The sequence below is a fragment of the Emydura macquarii genome, unplaced genomic scaffold (assembly GCF_026122565.2).
Source record: "Emydura macquarii macquarii isolate MOO-44397 ecotype Brisbane River unplaced genomic scaffold, CSIRO-AGI_Emac_v2 contig_719, whole genome shotgun sequence".
NCBI classification, from domain to species: Eukaryota; Metazoa; Chordata; order Testudines; family Chelidae; genus Emydura; species Emydura macquarii.
In genome coordinates this window covers 17,989,943-18,009,875 of record NW_027130856.1, presented here as the reverse complement: position 1 = coordinate 18,009,875, position 19,933 = coordinate 17,989,943, and the positions used below count along the sequence as shown (strand labels likewise).

Below are 19,933 nucleotides of genomic sequence, written 5' to 3'. Positions count from 1 at the left end.
ACGTGACCATAAGCAAAACCTGACTCCAAAGTGCATTGGGCAGTGTCCTTTGCCTCAGTTTCCCAGCTTGTAGTGGGAAAGTCCAATGAATGAATGTCTCTTGAACACATCACTCACCTCTCCCTCTGATACACTCCCACTCACAGTTGGCTGTCCTTGGTTAGTGAAGACCCAGAGTTCAGACGTGTGTTCACAGGGGTTCATTTCCCATCCCTTGGGGAGAGGACATCAACCAATGTCTCTGCAGCTGCTGCTGCTCTTTGTCTACCACTGCTGGCTACTGCCTCCTCGTTGCTGCTGCTGCTTCCATGACACCACATTCTGAGGTCCTGCTACTTAATTCAGTTCTTAGTGATTTCAGCTCAGTGATTTCAGCAGGAAGTGGGGAAGCTTACAGCCAGTGCGATTTCAGAGTTATCTTTCATTGTCCCCACACAAGGTCTAAGGCTTAGCTCCTAGACCCTAAAGCAGCTCCTAGGATTGCTCTAGGAATAACCAACCAGAAACAAGAACTCTCAATTGAGTCTAATCATCTTTGTTATTAAACACTTGACAGGGACAGCTGAAATGGTGCCTAGGACTCTTTAGACAGAGTCCACACCACCAGGTGGGAGCATCTGTCCCCACCCACTCTCATCTTCACTGGGATTGGGCATCCCTACCCCCTTTTTAGCAAGTGAGGTTCAATTTAGGGTGACCTTTCAATCAGAGCATGCTAAGCGCTGTTCTTCTGCCCTTTATCTGTACAACAAGGATAACTGCATTTCATTACCCCTGCATTTGAATTTAAAAACTTTTATTAAAGATAATGTTTAAAAAAATGATCAGGTACAGAGTTTAAACAAAAGTGTTTCTCGACATCCAAGCATAATGTACAGATTTTCAGCGGGTACAGAGTTTGGTTGGAAGTTGGAGCGTACAAGGAAAGTATAATCTGTGGTATCCTGGATGGAGGGTAATAGGTTTGACGGTTAACAGTACAAGCAGTCGGGTAAGAGGGTACGTTGTTCATATAGAAAGCAGATACTGTAATGAGAGCGGGTTGACCCTCATTGAATGAGAAATATGGTATAGATAATCCTTCAGTACATAAGATCTATCAGGGAAAGGCTTTCGATTCCCATCTCGTTGCCGATTCATGATGGCACTCCGGTCTGTACTTCTTGATATTGCCGGTGTCCGGTGATGTGCTCTGTGTAGATGTCCCTGGACCGTCTGATGGTGTCCAACACCATGAGGCGCTGCATAAGCCAAGCGTAGCACCGACTGATTCTGCAGGCTCGCAGCACATGCTCATTGCAGGGGTCCCAAGCACCCAGCACTCCAATGATCAGAGCCTCCATCACCACCTCATAGCCCTTTGCTCTCAGGGTGTCGGCCAGGGGGGCATATTTTACCTCCTTATGGGCTCGGGCTTCGTGGAAGGCCAGGGTCCTTTTTTCAAAGGGGATCGTGATGTCCACCATGATGATCTTTTTCTGCTCCTTGTTGGTGACAACGATGTCCGGCTGCAGCTGGCTGTCGGTTCTGGGAACAGTGGAATTCACTGTGACCTTCCACAGGTGCGGCAGGATGGCTTTCACCAGGCGGTTCTGGATGGCGTTGTGGTGCAGCTGCCAGGCTCTGGAGTGGGGCTTGCAGCTGCAAAGGACGTGGAGCAGGGTCTCATTGCTGTAGCCGCACTTCCTGCAAGGCTTGAATGATTTGTAACCCAAAACCAGCCAAAATTGATCATTAGGACAAAGTAGCTCCAACTGCTGCATACCTAGGCAGAGTAGGCGTATCTATGTAAACACAGTCTGCTCCTGAAGTCTTCTCCCAGCTCATCACTAGATGTCAGGGGAGAGCTCATTCAGACTTGTGGTGGTGATAACTTGAGCTGCTTGCGGAATTTGTTTTTCTCTCTTTTCCGTACAGCCCTGACTTGGATACATTCCAGGCTTTCTTCCCTTCTCCCCTCCACCCAACTATTTAAAATCTAATTTTCATTCCACTATCCTTCCAACTCCCTCCACATATACTCAAGTCTAGAACTTTCATATTCGTTGCTTCTTCTGGGCTTATATACATCTGTCCCAGCTGGCATGTGAGTTTGTGGAAGGTGTGTGTGTGTGTATGTGTGTGTGTGTGTGAGAGAGAGAGAGAGAGAGAGAGAGAGATCAGGCTACATCAGTAGTTTTCAACCTTTTTAAAATTGCGGACCCTTAAAAAATTTTGAATGGAGATGCAGACTTCTTTGGAAATCTTAGATATAGTCTGCAGACCCCCAGGGGTCCGTGGACCAAAGGTTGAAAACCACTGGACTATATATTAAATCTTGGATCTTGTAGTGGATGGTCCACCACATGACTTCTCGGGGAATCCCAGACTTGAATGACACGTGATGGCTGAAATATATTTGAGGAGGGGGATGTGAACTTTCAGATGAATTAAAGGAGTTTGTATTTGAGATTGGGTGCCTGGAACTTTCAGGAACAACATAAACAATCTGATATGTCAGAAAACCAGCTCTACATGGAAGCCATGTATAATATAATGTCTCCTCTGTTATTAGTAAAGAATGTCCAAAGAACTATTCCTGCCAGAAAATTGGGGCCAATCCTGATTTTGGCTACACAAGCTTTGATAATTTTGGCTGGGCCTTTCTCTCTGTGTTCCGTCTGATGACACAGGATAACTGGGAGCGTCTATATCGACAGGTAAGTACTTTAGTTGTTAAAATGATAATTTAGCAATCCAGTCATCCAGTCTAGAATTATGTCTATGCTAAAAATTTTGTAATATACTATTCTATTTTGTAACATTTGTGTGGTCGCATTTGTTTTTAAAACATTTTAAGTGCTAGGGAGGACCTGACCAAAACATTATCAGAACAGGTTCACAGCCCAGAGCAATACTCTAAACCTATATCTACACTTGCACACATCCTCGGAGTTTTCTGTGTATTTCTAGTGCATATGCCCCATATCTGCGCTGAGTATCCACATTGTGCACATACTCGACTTTAGCACTGCCATTTCAGGGGTGATGTCTCAGAGTTCTATGCATCACAGGAGACATTATAGGATCTGCCTTACTGTGTGTTGCTGGTACAGTCTGCTGCCTTCACACATTTGCTGATGGCAGCTCCTGCTCACAAACTGGGTGGAAGACAAGGAGCAAGTCCAAAATTATGTGGTTTTGCTCCTGCTACTTCTTTCAGAACAACTGTTCATGTGGTGCAGTACTTGATCTGCAAGATGCTGGACAGAATTGGGCCAGAATTTTTTGACATACTTTTTGGCTATGAGTGACAATCCTTTATGGTTCCATGGAATAGATTTTGTGACTGCCAGTATTGCCATGGTATACCCATGGATGGACTGCTGCTTTTGGTCAGAACCAGCATAATTTGGTGGGGTCACATCATTTGGAAACCTGGACTGACGATCAGTGTATTCTGAACTTCCAAATGAGGAAGCAGATCTTCATAGAGCTGTGCTAGCTTGCACCAACCATGCAGTGCCAGACCACTCATTTTCAAAAAGCCATATCAGTGCAGAAGTGGGTGGCTTTGGAAGCTGGCAACATCTGATAGCTAACTGTCATTTGCAAACCAGTTTAAGGTTATGAGTTCTTCTTTGAGTGCTTGCTCATGTCCATTCCACTATAGGTGTGTGCACGCCTCCATGCACAGTTACCTGGAACTTTTTTCCCCTTAGCAGATCCTGTAGGGCCGGCTCCGGCGCCCCCTGGAGTCCCACGCACATGCCACGGTATATGAGGTGCTGCCAGCCCTACGCCCCCTCAGTTCCTTCTTTCCACCCGTGACAGTTGCTGGAACTAGCCTTGCTCTCAGCAAGTACTATTCCTCTTGTTTGGACTTGTTTGATATTCTAAGTTACTTTTAGTTAATTAAGTGGTTGTTAAATGCTGTTAAGAGTAGTTAGGGATAAGGCAAGTCCCTGCGGGGACTTTGAGTGGCCAGACTACGCTCTGGTCACCGGGATTGAAGCCATGTGCCTCCTGCAGGAAGGCCTTCCCGCTCAGCGACCCCCGCGACAGCTGCCTTAAGTGCTTGGGGGAAGCGCACAGAAAAGATAAGTGTAAGATCTGCAGGGCTTTTAAACCGATGACTCAAAAGGACTGAGAAATCCAGTTGAAAGCCCCGTTGGTGGAGGCAGCGCTCCGCCCAGCGTCCGAGCCGGCCCACTCCACCTCGGCACCGAGCATGACCTCAGTACAGAGCGCACCACCAGCACCGGCCTTGACTCAGAACCGCGCAACATCACCGGCACCAAAGAGGAAGAAGCAGTGTGCGGAGCACGGACACTCCCCTGCGCCATCGGTGTGGGCAGGGTCGAGTACGGAGATGCACCGGACCTGGCCCGTCGAGTCTTCTCCAGTGCCTGCATCTCCAGTCAGGGAGCCTCCCCCTACTCCTGGGAGTGGGCGATGCCTCTGCCGATGCTGTCAACACCGGAGGATTTTCAGGCAGCAAGAGCCTTGTTGGCCTTGTCTACATCACCTCTGCCCCCTCCCTCCGCTGGGGGAGAAGGGACGGTGTCACGGGGGAAACCCACGTTGGGTCTCCCTGAATGGCGGTGGAGATCCCTGGTACAGGGAGGAAGATCTCCCGCTGGATGGCCTTCGAGGGTAGAGCAGAGCTGCTCCCCCAGCAGTCTCTCCAGGTCGGTGTTGTCAAGCCAACCTGCTCCAGCACAGGACGCGGAGTCTCCCTCTTGGTGCCGACGTCGATCTCCGGCACCAGAGGATGCGCATGCCAGGAGGCGGCACCAGTTGAAGTCTTCCAGGTGGCGCTCAGATAACTCCCGTTCCAGATCCCTGGCACCGAGGAGATTGCCCACACCGAGGTGGCGCAGAACCCAGTCGCCATTGAAGGACTCGGCACTGCGGCACAGAACCCGGTCGCCAGAGTCCGGCTCGGCACCGAGGAGCTCAGAGCGTCGCTGACCTCGGTCACTGAAGATGTCTGCAGGGCCGCAAGGCAAGTGGCAGTGGAAATCATCGGTACTGAGACGACGCTCCGATACCTCTAGCTCTTCAGAGCGCACCTCCGTTCATCAGCATCAATCGTGGCAATGGAGGCCGTCCTCATCGTCCTCCAGGTTGGAGGCGTCGAGAGGGCGGTCCCTGGCACGGAAGGGTGCCCAGGATCAAGGATGTATGCGGCACCACCAGCCCAGTGACTCGGGGTCTCCCGGGGGGGCAGTCGTTAGGAGAGCTGACGCCCCCATAAAGCGTCACAGCCTGTGGCGCAGTCAGCCTCGGGTTGGCCCCAGGGCCAATGGCCACAATGGCCTTATTGGGCCTCATGGGGTATCCAGATGGGGCTGGGGCCCCAATCCCTTATGTCATCGGGGGTGCAGTCCATGCCCCTGGCACAGGAGAAGGCCCACAGACACCACTCCTCGGAGGAGGAGGAGGACCCGATGGAGGGACCCTCAACCCTTCGCCAGGAGGGGGTGCACCCGCAGGACGTGCCTCGGCAGTCCTCTTCCTCCTGACCGAATGAGGCAGTCTCCCAGGACCACTTGGCACCACTGGAGGATTTCAGGGCACACCAGGAGCTGCTCAAGAGGGTGGCCTCCAACTTGGGGCTGGAGGTGAAGGAGTTAGAAGAAGCCAAGGACAGCCTCTTTAATGTGCTGGTGGTGGCTGCCCCAGCGAGAGTGACCCTCCCAGTCCACAAAAGGGTCCTTAAGAATGTAAAGGCCCTGTAGCAAATCCCTTCCTCCGTCGTCCCTATGTCAAAGGTGGCCGAGAAAAAATATTATGTCCCGGCTGAAGGGTTTGAGTATCTGTTCACTCAGCCCAGCCCAGGAACCCTGGTGGTAGATGCGGCTAACCAGCGAGACAGGCAAGGTCAGCCAGGGTCCAGTCCCAAGAACAAAGACAATAAGAAACTGAACTTGAGTGGGAGAAAGGTTTATTCCATGGCAAGCCTGCAGTTCAGGATTGCCAACCATCAGGCCCTCCTGAGTAGATATAATTTCAACTTGTGGGACTCCCTCAGGCAGTTCGCTGAGGCCCTGCCCCAGGACCAGGCTGCAGACTTTAGCACCATCATGGAGGAAGGAACCACAGTAGCTAGGGCAGTGCTCCAGACGTCCTGTGACGCTGCTGACTCGGCGGGCAGGGCCATAGCCTCCGCCATCTGTATGAGAAGGTGCTTGTGGCTGCAGTCCTCGGGCCTGTCCCAGGAGGTGCAACAGTCTATTCAGGACCTCCCCTTTGATGGGTCAGCCCTATTCTCCAACCAGACCTATGCGAAGGTGCACTGTAAGAAGGACTCCAGGGTCATGCTTCACTCCCTGGGCCTATACACACCCCAGTTTTCCAGGTGTCAGTCACGGCCCCAGGCGCAGCAGCAGCTAAGGCTTCCGCCCAGGCCTTTTCAACCCTATAGGAATAGGGATAGGAATAGGGGGTTTAGAAGGAGAAATCAGCCCACCAGCTCGTCCTCAGCTCCCCAGCAGGGGCTCCTTCCTAAACAGGTTAAGGCCCGTCTATCCCGAATGGGCAAAGATCACTTCGGACCATTGGGTCCTTCGGATAGTCTCAGGGGTCTATGCCCTACAGTTTACATCTACCTCCCCCCTCCAACAACCTTCCCCCTCTATCCCTCTTCAGGGACCCCTCTCACGAGTAACTCCTCTGGCAGGAGGTGGACACCCTCCTCAACATAGGACCGGTGGAAATGGTCCCTCAAGGCAGAAGTGGGAAGGAGTTCTATTCGAGGTACTTCCTCATCCCCAAGGCGAAGGGGGTCTGAGACCCATATTAGACCTGCATCGTCTAAACAAATATGTCAGACAACTCAGGTTTCACATGGTCTCCCTAGCCTCCATAAACCCTTCCCTGGATCCAGGAGACTGGTATGCCGCCCTCGACCTCAAGGACGCATACTTTCATGTGTCTATCCTCCCCTGCCACAGGCGTTTTCTCCGTTTCACGGTGGATGGCTCCCACTACCAGTTCACAGCCCTGCCCTTTAGCCTATCTTCGTCTCTAAGGGTGTTCACCAAGTGCATGGCAGTAGTGGCTGCCCACCTGAGACGAAAGGGTGTGCAAATTTTTCCTTACCTGGATGATTGGCTGATCAGGGGCAGGTCCAGGTCCCAAGTGCAGGAGACCGTGACCCTCACTTGCTCCACATGCAGCAGGCTGGGACTGCTCATAAATGAGCAGAAGTCCACACTAACCCCAGTGCAATGTATAGAACTCATTGGGGCCACCCTGGACCCTTCCCAGGCCAGAGCCTTCCTGCCTCAGCCACGTTTCGAAGCGATGGTCTCTATCATCTCCCAGCTGCACCGATGCCCCACGACAACAGCCAGGCACTGCCTACAGCTGTTAGGCCACATGGCGGCCTGCACGTACATAGTATGACTAGCTCACCTGAGGCTCAGACTGCTTCAGGCATGGTTAGCCTCAGTATATGTGCCGAGCAGACACCCATTGGACCCGGTGGTCACAGTTTCCCCGCCTGTCTTAGCCTCCCTAAACTGGTGATGGACTCCCAGGGCAGTGATAAAGAGCGTTCCGTTCAGGGAACTGGTCTCATCGGTCACCCTAATTTCAGACACGTCGGACATAGGATGGGGAGCCCACATCAGCGCCAACCTAGGCACTCAGGAGCTCTAGTCAGGGGAGGAGAGGCACCTGCACATCAAAGTGAAGGAGCTGAGAGCCATTCGCCTAGCGTGCAGGGTGTTCCTCTAATTCCTGACAGGCAGAGTGGTACAGGTGCTGACGGACAACACCGCAGCCATGTTTTACATAAACAGGTATGGGGGAGCATGCTCCTCAGCCCTTTGTGAGGAAGCTATCCATCTGTGGGAATTTGCCGTGAGGCATGATTTCCACTTGACTGCCTCTCATCTCCTGGGAGTGGGGAACGACGAGGCGGATCGTCTCAGCAGGTCGTTTCTACCCCGCCATTACTGGTCGTTGCACCCAGAGGTGGTGGCTATGATCTTCCAGAAGTGCGGCGTTCCCCAACTGGACCTATTTGTGTCAGCCTCGAACACGAAGTGTCCGAGGGTCTTCTCACTCCGGGGTCGTGAGACTGGGTCGATTTCCGACGCGTTCCTCATGGACTGGACGGGACCCTCATGTATGCATTCCCGCCCGTTCCGCTCCTACCTAAGGTCCTGCTGAAAATAAAGAGGAACTGGGCGAATGTTATACTGATTGCTCTGTTCTGGCCGAGATAGCACTGGTTCAGCATGCTGCTGGACCTTTCAATTGCCCCACCCCTAGAGCTCCTGAAGCGGCACGACCTTCTATCCCAGGACCACGGTCACCTGTTGCACCTGGACCTGGACTCCCTGCACCTCACGGCCTGGAAGCTCTGTGGCTGACGGAGGGAGAGAGAGTCTGCTCATTGCAGGTCCAGCAAGTCCTGCTTGGCAGCAGGAAGCCCTCTACACAGGTCGTGTATCGGGCTAAGTCGAGGCAGTTTACCTGTTGGGTGGAGTCCCGGGGTAATCTGCCCAGCCTCTCACCTATGCAGGCAATCCTGGAGTACCTGCTTTAGCTAAAGCTCCGGGGTCTGGGGCTGGCCTTGTTGAAGGTTCACCTGGCAGCCATTTCGGCCTTCCATCAGCCGCTAGAGGGAAGATCGCTGTTCTCCCATCCCATGTCGGTCAGGTTCTTCAAGGGGGTGGAGAGGCTTTATCCGCAGGTCCATGACCTTCATTCTCAGACAACTTTTGCAGCCTCCAAGAAAAGAGCAAAGGCAAATAATGTTAAGACCCCTGTGGTAACATTTAAAAAATTATATTGCTTCCATTTGGAGAATATAGCAGGTATCAGAGTGGAAAAAAGAGGTGGCTCTCCAGTCCTGTGGAGGAGATCTAGCCATCTATGCCAGAAAGATGTTACCGCTATTGGACACATCTCTACTTATTGCTGAATGGAGGGGTGTGATCGGCTATGAAGGTGAAACAAGCAGAGTTGTGCTGCCATTGAATCTGAAAATATGTTAAATTTCAGCTAAACCAAACATTTGCTGAAGTATGCTTACAGAGCTGGGAGGCAATTCAAGAGAAAATTGAATTATTCTAAGCTAGCAGATGGAGTTCCCATAAAAGAGGAAAAGTTGTCCACTAAGAATGCCTACTCATCCTCTAACAGCCCCCTGCATCACCAGAAAATCCAGCTCCTGTGTCCAGTGAACAGCTGTGGTAGGCATAGGGAAAGAAAGAGTCACATTTTTATTTTGTTCCCTGAACTTTCCAATGAATACCACAAGCCACTTGCCTCTCCACTGCTAAAGGACATGGCACTCTGTTTGTTCAACCATCAGAGTGGACTCTTCACCCACTCCCACTTCTCCTGGCTTTTGCAGAGCAGCTTGGAGTGTGGAGAGGCCAGACACCGAGGACTGGGAACAGTAGAAAATATTTCTAATGTTCACAGGGAGAAATGACTGCTGTGAAGTTCCTCAGACAATCAGAGGGTTCCCATTCCCTTCCCAGATATAAGCAGGCCTGCACCTACCCTTGCCCCACCCACTCACCTTTCATGTGGCTCTTGTGTGTAGGGGAATGGGAAGACAAGGGGGTGGGACAGGAGTAAGGGGATTGGATTTTTGAACAACTGTTTTCTACAGATGTCCTATCCTCAGCCAGGCCCTCTCCAATCCCACCTCCCTTCCCCCCTTTTCCCTGGTCTGCACGGCTCCAGGACTATTGTTATCAGTGTACTGTATGAGAAATACACAGATACAGGGGCACAATGACAATGCATTAATAATCTTTTTTATAGCTTCTGCTAGATGTGTAACAGTGGTTCATGGGAGTTCAATAAAATCTTAGGTGTGTCTTGTTTGGGGTGTTATAGAACAGAGACTGGGCTTCAGAAATGTAGCACTGGAGCATAAGGGGATATTAGTAGGAAGAAAGGGGATCCATTGTAAAACTTATGAGCCTCAGATTCTGGTTCCTGTCCTGACTGTGTCCTCCGTGGGCTCCTCAGGGAGGCTTGCTCAACTGGTTCCTCCAGACAGAGGTGCAGAATAATAAGCTCCTCCTCTTTCAGGTCTCCTAGAGGCTTCTTCCACAGTCCCTGCTGCCTCCTCAGATTGCCCCTCTTCGGTGTCCCATCATATGACAAGGCCAGGAGGGTTGAGGAGGGGGTCATGAGCCACTTCAGGTTCTGTACTGGGAGTTCTGGAGAGTACCCAGTCCTGCTCATTGCAGTACAGGCTCATAGGCGAATCCTTCCGTAAGTGACTGTTTAAGTCCTTTACCTTTCAGTACAGGAGCCTCAGGTATTTCCTACGTTCCCAGCACTGGGCCAGATGAATACCCACTTCCTCCATCTCCATGAAATCTTCTGGTACAAGTGAATGTTCCTATCACTTCAGTTGCAGCCATGGAGGATAGTGTACTCTGACCACACATTGATCAGCACCCTTGTGCACTTGGCAGACCAGGTGTCTGCTTTTGGAACATGAACAATGTTCCCCTGTCCTGATCCAGAGTGCAGTGGAAAACTCTTTTAAAGTGGTCAGCGCAGCTCGCTACTACCACTGGCAATGGGGCCAGGGATCTTTACACAGTAGGTAAGGGTTAGACTGAAAAGGGTTCAATATGTTGTGAGAATGGGCCTGGGGACAACTGAAACTTGGGACTCGGTACATGTTCCTTGTCCCTGTCCTGCAGTACTTCACTGTAGCACTGGTATGGGGCCATGCCACATCAGAGGCTTGTGCACACCCCAGACCCTTCATGAGTGCTGGCTTTCATACCCTCTACTCTCCTTCAGACTTGTGCTTCAGGGCTTAAGATGTGGACAATAGGGGAGTTATGGCACATCAATGCACATGGAGGTTTGTACAGTTCCTAGTGTAGACGTAGCCTATGTTACGGCAACCCCTTCAGGGTGCCCTATGCAGGAATAGTACTGCCATGAATTCCAATAGTATTACGTGTGAGAAAAGGTCTTATTGAGCAGACAATGGCTGCCCTCGCAAATGCCTGCATGGGGGGAGGGGGGAGGAATTCTCCTTTGGCAGACTCTGAAGCTTTTATAGCCCCTATATGCTGCCCCAGCTGTGTTATGTGGTTCATAGCAAAGGTATCCCACCCCTTATCTTTTTCCTGCTAGCCTTAACTGACTAAGGTTTCTTGCTGGTTCTGTCCTCCCTTGTCCATTTCCAAATTACATTTGGTTTGTTTACATACATTAATTCTGAGCAGTACCTTTTTGATGCCATGTTGACCACTTATTTATTTCATTCTTCTCTGTCAAAGAAATAGTAGTTTCTTGTCCTTTACTTATAGTGTCTTTTAGAATGTCTTATATACAAAATTGTCTTCTATTCAAATTACAAATACAAATACAATTGCATTACAAATACAAATAAAATTATCTTCTATACAAATTATAAATACAAAATACGAATATAAAATTACAAATACAAATTGTCTTCTTAACAAATTAAATTCTGATGTTTGTCTGTATTTGCTGGGAGATATCTCATTTAATTATATTTACTTTAAAATGTTCAGTGTATTTCTTCAATTGCATGTACCACCATTATGCGTGGTATGCACTAAACTATGTGAGGGGGAAATTATTGCATGAGCGCAAGGATATTTATGCTGGCAGACCAGGTGCCAGCTCATGCCAAGACCCCTTGGCTTCACCAACAAATGTATAGCTGGAAACCAATCTGGCTCGCCTGTGTGATGTTAAAACAGATGTTAAGTTTATAAGAATGTGTTCAGTTTTAGACTTGATGAAATGCTTGAAGGATGCTGCATGTATTGGTCTTTCTTATAACATCTGTATCCCATGGTATAAAGTTATATTGAATGTTTGCACTGTAAACTACTGTAACTGTGTAACTCACCAAACAGGAAAGTAGCATTAATTAATGTAAAGTTGTGGTCCTGCACAGAAGAAGGCCCATTTAAAACAAACGAGCCATTGTGAAACATCAAAGGACAAAGACTTTGTTGATTGTTCCTTTTTCCCATGAAGAGGTGATAGGTGCCAGCCCTTGTCCTGTCAGTTTGAAATCTGAGGGAAGGGAATAAAAATCCCTGATCAGAAGGAACAGTATCACTGTACTGCTTGGAATTTGGAGAGGGCAGTATTTCGAAGTATAAACAAGGGATCCCCAAGCTGCTTGGCGTGGGTTAGCGCTAAAGGACATAGAAAGCTTGTATATCACAGCAGTTTGTTACCTTTTGGACCCTGACATCATAATTCATTTATATGCATATGTTCACCTTATTTAACCATGTAAATAACTTTTTTCTAGTTAGTAAACCTTTAGTTAGTTTATTACAGAATTGGCTACAAGCATTTTCTTTGGTGAGAAATCTAAGGTACAATTGACCCGGGGTAAGTGACTGGTGAATATTGAATATGTGAATATTGCTGTGATTATTGTTGTGAAGGCAGGCTTGTCTAGGTGGCAGGATAGACCGGAATGCCCAAGGGGACTGTGATTCCATGTTAAGGCTGTTATAGAACTTGAGGAGTCCACACTTTATACTTGGTTGATGAAATCTAATTATAGAACACACAACCAATTTGGAGTTTGTGCCCTGGTTTGTAACAGTCTGCTCTGAGGTTGGCACTCATGTTCGTAAGCCACTCCAGATAGCCTGACAGTCATAGATTCATAGACTTTAGACTTTAAGACCTAGGTTGTCTAGTCTTACCTCCTGTATAACACAGGCCAGGAGACAGGTTGCTGAAAGTTTGTTTAAGAAAACAGTACTATATGTTGACTTCCTTCAAAATATGGAGACTGTAGTTAATTAAGTTTGTTTTAAAATACTGTGTCATAAACTTTATTTTATGCCCAAAGGTTATCCGAACTTCTGGAAAGACCTACATGATCTTTTTCGTAGTGGTCATCTTTCTGTGCTCATTTTATCTCTTCAACTTGATCCTGGCTGTAGTAACCATGGCATATGAAGATCAAAACAATATTTGTATTGAAACAAAGAAGAAAATGTTTCAGGAAGCTGAGGAACTACAAAGGAAAGAGCAGGTCTGTACTTTATTATATACAGTACAGAATATAAATATTTCATAAAACTCTCCTTCTTTCTCTTGTATTATGGAAATGCAGTCTTGGATTAAAATAAATACTGCTTATATCATATTCATAGTTTTTTCATGTGCTTCTGGAAAAATGACAATAATTTCTCACACAACAACATATACATTGCTGTGATAGAAGCATGGAACATCAGTCCAAACTATAATTAAAACTTTTTAAATTAAAGTGACATTTTCAGGTGTGGTAGACATGATATTTTACCAGACAGTAATGGATTAAAGATCTGCATGTCTCTTTGATGTTGTGTACATACATTCTGTTGCACAGCTTCTCTCTTCATTCATTACTTACGGGCCCATTTCTCATGCACCCACCAATGGAATTCGGAGATGGTCCAGTGTTGTTGCTGGAGATCCCAGGACTAAGCTCCTCCCTTCAGCTCAGGCCACCAGAATCTCTCTGCTTCTGGTGGTGGAACAAGCTGGTGGTTCAGTTTCTCCTGTTCATTTTGTTTTAAAATCTTTCTTTGTATTCATTTTTGTGATGTTGAGATGTATAATCTTCTTCCTTCTCTTCCCCTGGTTTTGGTAAATAGCAGCATGGTGGTTTAACCATATAGATCTGCCACTGCAGTGCCTCCCTGCCGGACTCCTCTGCCCCCACTCAGGCATGTCAGAGCTATCCTGCAAAAAACCTGGTTTAAATCTAAGCAGTGTTCCTTATGTGAGGCAATATCCCAGGCTCTATAGATAGAATTATGCCCTGCCTGTCTCCAGCCCGCCGATCCTTGCACTGCCAGGGTATGGGGCGGAGGGTCAGACCAGCATGTTCGATTCCCACCCAGCCCTGAGCAGATGTGACTCCAACACAGAAAAGCCCAATCAGGAACTTCTGAGCTTTGGGGGAGAGAGTCTAAGGATGAGGAGGAAGCTATCTGGCCAACTCAGGGGGTAAGTCCTGCAAAAGACCAAAGCTGGAGGAGAAAAAAATTCTCTGAAAGGATACAGAGTCTCCCCACACCTCCAACCACCCACATACTAAAATGGGTCCTCAGCTCCCTGGGGAAGGAAGCAGGACTCCTACACAGCACTACATTATAAGTAACTTTATTATGACTGATAACAATTTAATAAAATTTCTTGACCATTGATGATAACAACGGACTTAGTCTTAACATATCAGCCAAGCTTTGCTTAGTACTGAAAGTCATCAGAATATTTGATAGACAAAAATAAACTATAGTATCAGAATGCAAATCTGATAACATCTGACATCACTTTAATTTCAGTGATAACAGCTCCATTCTCTGAATAAAAAATATGAAGGAAATGCTCACAGTTTTCATGACATTTATATTTTTGTAAATAAAATGTCTCAAATTGGGATGGGATGAGTTTTTGATTTGATTAAAATACTTCCTCCTCTCCCCCGCCAAAAAAATTCCTAACCTCCACAAACACTGAAAACCTAAAATAGCTGCCACTTCATTACCAGAGGTTATGCTATGGCCAGTCAACAGCTTCCTCCCACTTGACTGGCTCTTTCTTGTTAGCTCATCTCTAATTCTATAGTCCCTGCTGTTGCGACTCTCCCCCAATACTGATACTGCTTCTGCACCCCAGGTGCCTAGCTCCTTCCCCGCATCCTATCCACCCATTAATCTTTCAGTTTATAAAACATACTTGCATATAATATCATGGTATGTGGTGAATCTTGGTATGTATTTCAATATGTCCCATATGATGTTACAGTTTATCTTCCTGCTCCTCCCATTTCTCAAGGCAGGATGGGGATTTATATTCAGTGTTCCCCAAATATTGAATCATAACTGTTCAGTATTCAACAAATATTGAGGGGGAAATGATTAATTCCATTCCTAGTCTAAAGGTAATTGATACATTGACATTGTTACTGTATATTTGTGAAATAGTTCAGGCTACTGACTAGCCGAGAAAGGCCATGCAAAGAGTTGGTTTCCAGTCAAATTTAACATTTTTCACACTTCCAGGATAATGATAAAATTATTGTTGTTAAATTAATGTTTTCACAAGGAAGGAGTTTTCTGAATCATAGTAGATTTTATTTCAGAAATGCCCTTTGATTTCATATGACTTTTCATTGTTTGTTAGTGTTTTTACATCCATGCAGTAATGTAAGATTGCTTTGGAATCCATGTTTTATAAGATCTGTTTATCTTATGCTGTATTATAGCTTTATACTGACAAACAGTTATCCACGTTTGCCTGTTCTTTCATATTATTTTCTTAACCAAAGGAGCAGATATCAGTGGACACTTTAAATGATCCAGTTCGAAGACAAAGGGTAATGAGTGCAACCAGCATTATTACCAATAACACAAGTAAGTCATTCTTCAGTGTTCTTCAGTGCAAACTCAATATAAGTTGATCTGAAAGATCAAATTGTCACAAATAATCAATGTGATTTTTAAAATTACTAGAGCATATATGGATGTTATACTGTAAATAAAAATAAAGTTTTAGTAAAACAATTATTGTTATACCTCAACTTCCTGTCAAGGCCTAAATTTGGGACATAATGTGTGACAAAGACCCAAAATGCAGGACAAAAATTCAGGCCTACTGACAGCAATTCTGGGCCCCAGGGCAGAACAGTCAATGCCCCTCTTGCCCCCGCTTGGAAAGGGAGGGCTGAAGTTTATGGCCATAGGTGGCAGGTGAAGCTTCCCCTTGGGGAAGCTAGCTCCCCATCCCACCTCTTCTGCCCATGGCCTGGCCCACACTCCACCTCCACTCCACCCTAGGCCCTGCCCCGTCCCTTGCTTGGTCCCCTTCCTCTCTTCCACAGCCCCCTTTACCCAGGTGGAGAGCGACAGCAGGAGGGGGCCTGAGTGGAGAGGGGGAAAGAGGGACATGGCAAGCAGCGGCGGGGGGTGAGCATGGCAGAATAGGAGGGACACACATGGTGAGCGATGGCGGGCGGGCTGAGCAGGGAGGAGGGATGCAGCGGTAGGGAGACCAAGTGGGGAAAGGGGTGTGGAAGAGTGAGGGGGGCGTGGCCATGAATGGGTCAGGGCCTGGGGTGGAGTGAGGATGGACTATGAGTGGGGCCACAGGTGGAAGAGGCAGTACGGGGTGCTAGCCTTCCCAAAGGGAAGCTTCACCTCCTGCCCATGGCCCAGACGCTTTTAAAATTGCCAGGCCCCTGGGCAATTGCCCCCTTCCCTCTCCATCAGTGGGCCTGTGAAAATTATTCATGATGGAAAGTTAACATCCTGTAGGATTTATTACAGTAGTGTAAATAATTCATTATATAACCTCAGTTTCATGATTATTTCTAATGTTAATAATTTTCAACAAGCAGTGATGTAACATCAAATATGCATTGAATATAGAGACTAAAATCAGTGCATCCCTCAAAATGAGGTATAGTTAAGAGGTAGGACCCTTGTGCTGTTATGTAGCATCAAAAGTAGAGGTGTGAGAGAAAAACTTGTCAATGAAAGTGGTGAAAAATGACATATACCCCACAGTTCCACTTTACTTGTACATGGCACTGAACTGCTTTAGCTGGCTTGAAAAAAGCCAGAGGGGGAAAACCCAGTAAGTACAACTTCACTCTTGAATTCTTTGCAATGAAAATCAGACTCTGGGTTGCCTGGAATTAAAATGAGATATGTTTATAAACCAAGGATATCCCTCTGACTTCAAATCTTAAAAACTAAACTATCCCTTTGCCCTTCTTTTCACTTAAACTGGAAGAGCCAAAACTGAAATGTCCTTCATGCTGGAATTGCTTTGCCCAAAAATATCTCATTTGGGACTGTTGCCCACTGTGGATGCGACTCAAGGAGAAAGTGAAGCTTATCATAATGGATCCATTTACTGACCTCACTATCACCGTGTGCATTGTGGTGAATACCATCTTCATGGCACTAGAGCACAGTAATATGACACAAACTTTTAAGCACATGATTATTACAGTAAACAAGGTAAGTGAAATCTTACACTTATTACAGATAAGACTCGTAACTGCCTATTATTATGCCTACTTACCATAAAAAACCCTGTTTTCAGTTGCTTATAACTTTGCCAAGTTAACTGTTTAGACTCAATTTTTTTCATGTCGAGTGCCTTCTAATGCTGAAATTTTAAAATTCTTTTTGTTTGTTTTTAGCAAAAGTGGTTCAATGTTTCTGAGAATGAGCCTAGGGAAAAATGTTTCTCAATGTTAAAAAACGTTCTCGTGACCTTTTTTTGGAAAATTCTAGCATTGGCTAGCTTTGGAGCAAGGACTTGAAATTTGGCAGGAGGTTGTGGGATTTGCCTTTTGCCATCCCTGTAAAAATTGGCCCAAATTTGGCCAAGTTATAAGCCTTTGAAAAATTGCAGTTTGCAGATGCTAAGTAAACACATGCTAGAGTTTACATGCTAAAGAATATCTGTCCTCACTATGCATGCTCCAGTCTCTCACAGCTCATAGTGCTGACTAGACTGTGCATGTATCATTCCCACAAAACATCTGAACATGCTCCCTCCAACCCAGGGTATCATAACTGGGACAAGAGCAGTCAGACCTAATGGTTGAAGCAGGAGTTCGGAGTCAGGCCGAGTCAGGTACCAGGAGGTCCAAGTCTGAATCAGGCAAGAGGGTGAACTGAGAGTCAAGCACGAGGAGGCAAGCAGGGTCAGGTTACCGGGGGTTGGGGGTCGGGCACTAGTTTGCAGACATCAATCAAATAGGAAAGTTGAGGACAAACCACGGTTGGAAGCCAGAGTCTAGGTTCTATCGCAAGCAGGGTATGGAGAAGAGATGGGCAGGCAGTCTCTGTTGTTGCTCAGACAGTTCATCTCCATGACTTCCAGGTTTAAGTACTGGTATCGGCCAATCAGGAGGCTGTGAGGGGCTGCCACTCAGTTTCTGCCAGCTGATACTTTCTGTTGAGCACAACCTCACAGCGTACTTCTGTGGAAGCCCAGCCTAAGCTTTTCATGGATATGCGGAGACATCAGCAGCCCAGAACCCCCATGGTCCCAGGCTTCAGTTCTGCAAGGTTCTAACATCATCCCCCCATACAGGTCTCCCTTTGGGGTGGTGCCAGCCCAGACTTGTCTGGGTGATTCTTGTGGAATTCCTCCATCAGGTTACGGGAATGGACATGGGAGGCAAGCTTCCAAGTGTGTTCTGTGGGGCGGTAGCCTTTCCGGTCCAACAGATAGTGTAGGCAGCCGCGCATCCATCGGGAATTGAGGATGGCATGTACTTTGTATTCCTCATGACCCTGGATTTCGACTGGTGGAGGTGGTGGTGTGGTTTGGTCAAGGAACAGGTTATCAGTTTAGGACTTCAGAAGATAAACATGGAAGCTTGGGTGTATTTTGAGAGACTGGGGAACCTGGAGTTTGAAAGTAACTTGTGTTAATCTGCTGACATATCAGGAAGGGTCCCTGAAACTGGTGGTCCAATTTGCAGGAGACTTACCTGGTTGGGAGGTGCTTGGCAACAAGCCTCACCTTCCGGACTGCCATAAATTTTGTACCGTCTTTCTGCTGACAGTACACATGCCTTTTGTAGAACTTTTTTTGCCTCTTCTAGGTGTTTCTTGAGTACTTCCTGAATAAGATGAATCTGTTGGACTCAGTTGGTGGTGGTAGGGTTCAGGGAGTCTATTGGTAATGCCAGTTAGAAATGGGGATGGAACCCTTAATTAATGAAGAAGAGTCTTCAGCCCATAGAGGCATGGTCAGCATTGAAAGTAAATTCTGCCTATGGCAGGAGCATGGACCAGTTATCTTGATAATATATTATAGAGCACCTCAAGTAGTGCTCCAATACTTGGTTCACCTGTTCAATTTGTCCATCTGTTTGGGAGTGGTATGTGGTGGAGGTGGATAGGCAGACATCTAGGAGCCTGAATGCTTCATTCCAGAAGTGAGAGGTGAACAATGGGCCTCGGTTGGAAATTATGTGGTCTGGGAGTCCATAGAGCTGGACCACGTTGTGCAGTAGGAGTTGGGCAGTAGCCTCAGCAGAGGGCAGCTGGTTGCAGGGGATGAAGTGGACCATTTTGGTCAGGCAGTCCACAACCATTAAGGCTACGGTGTGACCATCATATGTTGGGAGTTCCACAATAAGCCTAGACTGATCGCAGAACAAGGACTAGCAGGAATCTCCAGGGATACTAAGATGCCAACAGGTCTGATTCAGGCCATCTTAGGATGTGCAGACTACTTACTGGAGTCCATGTATGTTTGGACTTCAGTCCACATGTGGGGCCAGAAAAAATGAGCAACCATGTGGTAGTCTTCTGGGGGCCAAAGTGACCTGCCATTGGTGTCATCCTGACACAACCATAATACCTCCAGTCAGAGCGACCTGGGAGCACATATTTGTGCTACTCAAAATACATTCTGCACAGAAGAGTGCATTTTAGCCCCCAATGGCATGAACAGTGTCCCTTGGGCAAGTGGATCTTCTTTTAAGGTGAACCAGCTCAGGGAAAGCAGGTCTCACTGAACTGTGGCATTGGCAAAGTTACTGGGCTTGAGGAGGTGGGAGGGTTTGGAAGTCATTCTTCGCTTCCCTGGTAGCATACCCACTTGTGCAATAGAGCATTGGCTTCCCATTTTGCTTTCTTGGGTAGTTTGGTAATCGTAAACTCAAACCAAGAGAAGAACAAGGCCCATTTTAACTACCTCTGGTTCAATGGGCCTTACAGAGGTACTCAAGGTTTTTATGGTCAGTGAAGACCTGTACTGGGTGCCAGTCTTCCCCAGAGTGTGACACCATTCTTCAAATTAAGTTTTTATGGCAAGCAGGTCTTTGTCCAGTATTTCATAGTTCATCTCTGTGGGGGGAAGTTTTTGAGAGTAGAATGCACAAGAATGCAGACCTGACTGGACTCCGAATCACTGTGATAGT

At 47.2% G+C, this 19,933-nt stretch overlaps 1 protein-coding gene across 1 annotated transcript in view; it reads left to right on the top strand.

Moving 5' to 3' along the window:
- LOC137149193 (sodium channel protein type 5 subunit alpha-like) overlaps positions 1–19,933 on the top strand; it is a 145,611-nt gene that overhangs the window by 32,954 nt on the left and 92,724 nt on the right. Inside the window, exons 9-12 of the mRNA XM_067542553.1 lie at positions 2,555–2,699; positions 12,836–13,021; positions 15,308–15,393; positions 16,763–17,003. Of these exons, the coding sequence (XP_067398654.1) occupies positions 2,555–2,699; positions 12,836–13,021; positions 15,308–15,393; positions 16,763–17,003 (658 nt within the window). The remainder of the gene's footprint in view (positions 1–2,554; positions 2,700–12,835; positions 13,022–15,307; positions 15,394–16,762; positions 17,004–19,933) is intronic.